The 6,153-nt window shown below is 61.2% G+C and overlaps 2 protein-coding genes across 3 annotated transcripts in view; both read left to right on the forward strand.

Annotated features, from left to right (window-relative positions):
• The window catches only part of DECR2 (2,4-dienoyl-CoA reductase 2, peroxisomal), a 6,544-nt gene extending 1,958 nt beyond the window's left edge, over positions 1-4,586 (forward strand). Inside the window, exons 3-8 of one of the 2 annotated variants that reach the window (XM_017741303.1) lie at positions 4-138; positions 453-577; positions 1,086-1,179; positions 1,454-1,558; positions 2,515-2,703; positions 3,546-4,586. In XM_017741303.1, coding sequence (XP_017596792.1) covers positions 4-138; positions 453-577; positions 1,086-1,179; positions 1,454-1,558; positions 2,515-2,703; positions 3,546-3,580 — 683 coding nt within the window. In that variant the 3' untranslated portion in view covers positions 3,581-4,586. Of the gene's footprint in view, positions 1-2; positions 139-452; positions 578-1,085; positions 1,180-1,453; positions 1,559-2,514; positions 2,733-3,545 lie in introns of both variants that reach the window. The other variant, XM_008639120.2, reaches the window with a different exon arrangement.
• A 1,479-nt stretch (positions 4,587-6,065) lies between these two features.
• Positions 6,066-6,153, forward strand: part of RAB11FIP3 (RAB11 family interacting protein 3) — a 74,886-nt gene continuing 74,798 nt past the window's right edge. Inside the window, exon 1 of the mRNA XM_017741234.1 lies at positions 6,066-6,074. Within this exon, the coding sequence (XP_017596723.1) occupies positions 6,066-6,074 (9 nt within the window). The remainder of the gene's footprint in view (positions 6,075-6,153) is intronic.

The following is a 6,153-nucleotide window of genomic DNA, read 5'->3' on the forward strand; positions in this document are numbered from 1 at the left end:
GCGCCTCAAAAATGCTGGTGCCAGCCACAGGGCAGCAGTGCCTGCCTCTGTCCATCGATGTCCGGCAGCCCCAGACCATCGCGGCAGCCGTGGACGAGGCGCTGAAGGAGTTCCAGAGGATTGACATCCTCATTAATGGTGAGGCTGGCGTGGGCAGGGGGAGGATTTGGGCTCACTGCTGGGAAGGGTGTTCTCCTGCACAGGCATCCCTGGGAGCACAGAGGAAGCAGAGCTCTGTGTGTGGTACATCCATCCCTGTTTGCCGGGGTGTGGATCATCCCTGCTGCCCTCGTGCTGGCTGTGCTGCTGGGCACCCAGAGCCACCAGTTTATCCCTTTGTCAGCGCTGTCCCCACGGGCTCTCCAGTGTGCAGATATTACCCCTCACCCTCCCTGTCACAGAAGGGCCCTGACATCTCTGCCAGCCCTGTCCTGACTGTCCCTGTGGTTCAGGTGCTGCGGGGAACTTCCTGTGCCCAGCCAGTGCCCTGTCCTTCAACGCCTTCAAAACAGTGATAGACATCGACACCATGGGCACCTTCAACACCTCCAAAGTCCTCTTTGAGAAGTATTTCCGGGTGAGTGGCACAGAACCAGGGGGCTCTGAGGAGAGCCTCTGGTAGGCAGGGGGTGGTGTCAAACCACACTGTGCTGCTGGGGCATCCAGGGCAGTGCAGAAGGCACAAGGGACTGCAGCACTCAGGGCTTCCCTACATGGATCCACTCTGTTCCCTTCCAGGGATCCCAGCCCTGAACTAGGGATCCTCCTGTCCCTTGCCCTGGGGCTTTGGGCTGTTGTAGCAGCTTTCCATGCTCTGCCACCTGTAGAAGCTGTGATCTCCTGCTCCTTTTCCAGCTCTGCTGCTTTCCCTTGGCCTTTCCTTCTACCCTGCATGTCCCACCTCTCTGGCAGGGCCCCACTGGCTGCCCCACCTCTGAGATTGGGTGGGTAGAGCTGCCCCAGTGTTGGCCTGGCAGTGCCCATGGGTGACTGTCCCTCCTAGCCCAGCTCTCCTGTGCCTCACAGCCCTCTGTGACCCTTTGTGCTGCTCTCTGCCTAACTCCTCATGTCCTTTCCTTCCCCAGGACCATGGCGGGGTCATCGTCAACATCACGGCGACCCTGAGCTACCGAGGGCAGGCCCTGCAGGTGCACGCTGGGGCTGCCAAAGCTGCCATAGGTACCTCAACACACCCTGCTGGGGCTTGGAGCCGTGTGGGGCCAGGAAAGAAGCCGGTTCTTCCCAAATACTGGGATGGGAAGATGCCTTGGGGAGGGGCGAGCGTGAATCGCTGTGGTTACTGCATGCTGGGATTTGGGATGAGCCTCTTCTCCCCTCCCAGGGCCCTTTGCTCTCAGCCAGACTCTTCTGTGGCTTTTTTTCCCCCCCTCAAAAGAAGTTGCTGGAATGGCTCTGCTCCCCGTTTCTCAGTGCTGTTGCAATCCCTCCCCAGATGCCATGACCCGTCACCTTGCTGTGGAGTGGGGACCCAACAACATCCGTGTGAACAGCCTGGCCCCCGGCCCCATCACAGGCACCGAGGGCTTCCGACGCCTGGGTGAGGCACCCTGGGCTCCCGGCCCTGCCATGGCAGTGCCCCGCTGGTATCCCCTGGGAGGGGACAGGAGGGGCCCCCCGTGCCACACAGCCCGTGGGGTGTTGCTGCCGGGCACGGCTGTGCTGTGGCTTGGCTGGCACAGCCCTTCCCGCATCCCTGGTACCTCCCAGGGCACTGGTTTGGCAGTTGTTTGGGCTCTCTGAAGCCATGATGGAGCATGCTCCCCCAAAACTCAGCCCTGCCTCAGGGGTTGGCTCTTGTAGTCCATCAGCAGAGTGCTGGTGCGGCCCCAGAGGATGGGAAAGACCTGGAGCCCTTAGAGTGGGTCCAGGGACCATGGAGATGCTCCGAGGGCTGGAGACCCTCTGCTCTGGAGCCAGGGAGAGCTCAGAGCCCCTTGCAGGGCCTGAAGGGGCTCCAGGAGAGCTGCAGAGGGACTGGGGACAAGGCATGGAGGGACAGGACACAGGGAATGGCTTCCCACTGCCAGAGATCAGGGCTGGATGGGATATTGGGAAGGAATTGTTCCCTGGGAGGGTGGGCAGGCCCTGGCACAGGGTGCCCAGAGCAGCTGTGGCTGCCCCTGGATCCCTGGCAGTGTCCCAGGCCAGGCTGGACGGGGCTTGGAGCGACCTGGGACAGTGGAAGGTGTCCCTGCCCATGGCAGGGGGGAGAGAAGGAGAAATCCCTCCCAACCCCAACCATTCCATGATTCCATGGTTCTGAAGCTCTCTGAGGTTCTGTCTTGAGCTCGCTGTGTCAGCACAAAATCCCTGCTGGGCTTGAGCTCTGCTCCTTGAAATCTTCTCCGGTTTGTATCCCAGGGCTGTGCCAGGATCTCATCCCAGTTCCCTGGAGCACTCAGCCAGCCCCATGGGCAGTGCTGCAGTGCCTGGCTGGCTGTGGTGCTGGACAGTCTCCCGGAGTCCAAACTGACTCTTGCCTGTCCCTTTTAGGTGGGAAATCTGCCGAAAAATCCAACCTGTTCTCGGTGATCCCGCTGCAGCGCGCGGGGAACAAGACGGAGATCGCGCACAGCGCCCTGTACCTGGCCAGCCCCCTCTCGTCCTACGTCACCGGCACCACCCTGGTCGTGGATGGTGGCAGCTGGCTCACCTCCCCCAACAGCTTCTCTGCCTTGCTGGGTATTTCCTCCTCCTCTGCTAAACTCTAGGTGACTGCATTTCCCCCTCGTGGGATTGGAGCAGGGCTTCTCAGGGAAACCCAGCTTTTGCCTGGGGCACAGGGCACAGGTCCTGTGAGGAGCGGCTGAGGAAGCTGGGGAAGGGGCTGGAGCCCCAGGAGCGGCTGAGGGAGCTGGGAAGGGGGCTCAGCCTGGAGCAAAGGAGGCTCAGGGGGGACCCTGTGGCTCTGCACAAGTCCCTGACAGGAGGGGGCAGCCGGGGGGGGGAGGGCTGTGTTGCAGGGAACAGGGACAGGAGGAGAGGGAACGGCCTCAAGTCACACCAGGGGAGGTTTAGGTTGGATATTGGGGAAATTTCTTCATGGGAAGGGTGGTCAGGCACTGGCAGAACTACCCAGGGCAGTGCTGGGGTCACCATCCCTGGGGGGAATTAAAAGCTTTGCATGTGTGGCTACTGGGGACACGGGTCAGTGGTGGCCTTGGCAGTGCTGGGCTCGGGGCATGGCTGCGTAGCAGTGGGTACTGTGTCCTCATGGACAGTCCTAGGGATGCCTTGGGAAGAGCAGCAGAACTTGCTGGATTTTCCCTTTGAGCCTGGCTTGTGACACGGTGTCTCTTGGATGCCTGTCCAGACACCTCTGAGATTCCCCCAAAGCAATATGATGCCCATTTTCTGTGCCCCAGCAGCAGGACTGAGCACAAAGACTCCTGAGAGCCTCTTCCTTGCCTGAATTCCTGCAGCCTGGCAGGGGAAGGGGTCTCCTTCCTTCCTCTCTTCCCTGCCTGTGTCCCACCTGGCAGGCCCCAGCAGGGCTCTGTCCCCACCTCCACCCTCTCTTGCAGATGTCTGGGCTGCAGGAGCAAACCAACCCCACTGATGGACAGCATGGACTGACCGATGGACAGATGTGACCTGGGACATCACGGGTGGACATCTCCCAGAGCCACCACCCACAGCCACAGTCTCTCCTCGGCCACTGGTGGTGGTGGTGACACTGCCAGTCCCTGGGGGACAGAGCTCTGGGGGTGCTGGGTGGGGAGCGAGCCCATCCCATGCTGCGCCATTGCTGCCTTCTGAGCTGGTGTGGCTGCGGGTGCAGGGACAGTGTGCAGGGCTGGGAAGGTCACTGTCCCTTTGTGGCTCTCTCCAAGCCACTCTCCTGGCCTTTCCCAAGCCCCAAGCAGTGCCACTCATGGATATCCGTCCTCTTCCTCCCCTCTCCTCTATCTTAGCCGGAGAAGTGCCCAAGACCCCCAGCAGCAGCTCCTTTTTGGGAGGGGGAGCAGCTCAGCCCGCCCGAGGTTGGGGTCACCCAGTGCGGTGGGCCCAGCTCTGCCTCGGCAGCTCTTGGAGGGGAAACCCTGGCAGGGGGAAGTGGCCTTGTCCCCTAAGAGGCTCTGGGTGGGACAGTGGTCCCGGCAGGCTGCTGTGGATGCAGCTGGGATGCCCCTGTCTCAGGAGCAGAGGTGGTGTGAGGGCAGATGCCCCCAGGCCCAGCTCTGCACTACAGCACTGTAGGTGTCCAGGGGTCTGTCCACACCCACCTGTCTGTCCCACCAGTGTCACGCTGTCTCCTTCCAGACACTCAGCTGAGGGTAAATGAAGGGCTAGAACTGCAATCCAGTCCTTCCCTCCTGCTGGGCTGCAGGAGCCACAGTGGGGCTGCTGGGATGGCACTGCCAGAGCCAGCCCTGTCCCTGGTGCCAGCGCCCCAGGGGACACACGCTGCTCGTGTGCACGCTCCTGCTGCTGCGGGCAGTTTTTAGGCTCACCCTGACTTCCATGAGGCTTGTTCTCCCACTTAATTGTATTTCCTACTTGATTGTAGACTTGCCAGGTTTTGCTCCTTCCTCCAGGCCACAAATAAAGAACTTGCACCCTGAGCAGTGATGCTTCTCTCTGCTGCATGAGCACCAGTGCCCTGCCCGGCTGACTGGTCCTGGTGGACCAAAGTGGGCCCTGAGGGAGGGGAAAGAACCACTGTTCCCAGTGGCAGAGCCGTGTGTGGCCCCAGTCCTCAGCTCTGTGGTGCCCCAGTGCTGCAGGCCAGGGGCTCTTGGGGACTTACCACCTCCTCAGCCCCAGTGGCTCTGGGTGCCAGCAGCAGAGGTGATGGGGAGGTGCTGGGGGCTTTGGTGAGAGACTCAGCCCTTCAGAGGGATGGGGATGCAGTGCTTGGGCTGGGATCCTTTGCCCAGGCTCCTGGAATTTGGCTCCAGCTGCAGTATTCCTGAATAACAGGATGTATTTTCTCCTGGAGAAGGCACTTGTGTGATGTGTGTTGGTCCTCACTGCCCAGCTGGAGCCTTGTCTCTGACCTGCATCCCTGTTCTGGGAGGCTCCACGTATTTCACTGTCCTGTTTAACCATGACCAGGTGACCTGGGCACCATCAGGGCTGTCCTGGCTCTGTGGCCACCATAGCAAGAGGGAGCTTAGCTTGGCCATGTCCCTCCAGCACCAGGGGAAGGACAGAGCTCTGGGCTCAGCCTTGGCACAGCCTGGAGCTGCAGGAACCCATCGAGGGCTGCAGAGCTGCCACTCACAGCGTCAGGCTGGCACCTCCAGCCCTGCAGGCACCTTGTTCCCCTGCCAGCCCCATCCACGCAGGAAGCCTGGCTGCTGGAGCTGTCTGGCAACTGGGAATTGTATTCCAGGGGATTTTGCAGGGAATGGTTTAGGCAGGTGTCACCCAGGGAGAGCAGCTGGTGCAGCTGTGCTTCCCCCTGCGGCACTGACAGAGGAGCCCGTCCTGCCCTGCTCACCTTTAGGAATGGCTGTGATGAGGAAAAGGATTTGGAGTGGAAGTTTCCAGCCTTCCCAGCGCTGGACTGACTGGGCAGGGGTGGCAACCTCTCCAGGGCTGAGCGTGCTGGGGGACGCATGGTGGCCCAGCCTGGCTGATCCTGAGATGTCACACACATCCATGGCCAGGGCAGGGTCACTGGGGCCAGGGATGCTCTTGCTCATCAAGTTTGCTGCTAATTATGCCCAGGGGCTGTAATTCCAGCTGCTCGGCCAGCTCATGGCTGTGTTAGCGGGGTCATCCCTGTGCTCCAGCAGAAACTGCCAGGGCACCAAGCCTGGGGGCTGTGAGCCCTAAACACGGGCACCAATTGATGCACGGACGTGGTCCCAGGTGTGCACAGTTCTCCCCTGGAGCAGTTCAGGGATCCCGGTGCACAGTGCTGTCCCACGGGGCTTGGGGGGCCCGGAGCACCGTTCATACCTGGGGCTGGTGGGCGGTCCTGTTGCACGGTTCCCCCCCAGAGGGGTTTGGGATTCTGGAGCATGGTTTGGGTTTGGGATCCCGGAGCATGGTTTGGGATTCAGGAGCATGGTTTGGGTTTGGGGTCCCGGGGCATGGTTTGGGTTTGGGGTCCCGGGGCATGGTTTGGGATCCTGGAGCATGGTTTGGGTTTGGGGTCCTGGGGCATGGTTTGGGTTTGGG

The sequence above is a fragment of the Corvus brachyrhynchos genome, unplaced genomic scaffold, assembly GCF_000691975.1.
Source record: "Corvus brachyrhynchos isolate BGI_N302 unplaced genomic scaffold, ASM69197v1 scaffold58, whole genome shotgun sequence".
In the NCBI taxonomy this organism is placed as follows: domain Eukaryota; kingdom Metazoa; phylum Chordata; class Aves; order Passeriformes; family Corvidae; genus Corvus; species Corvus brachyrhynchos.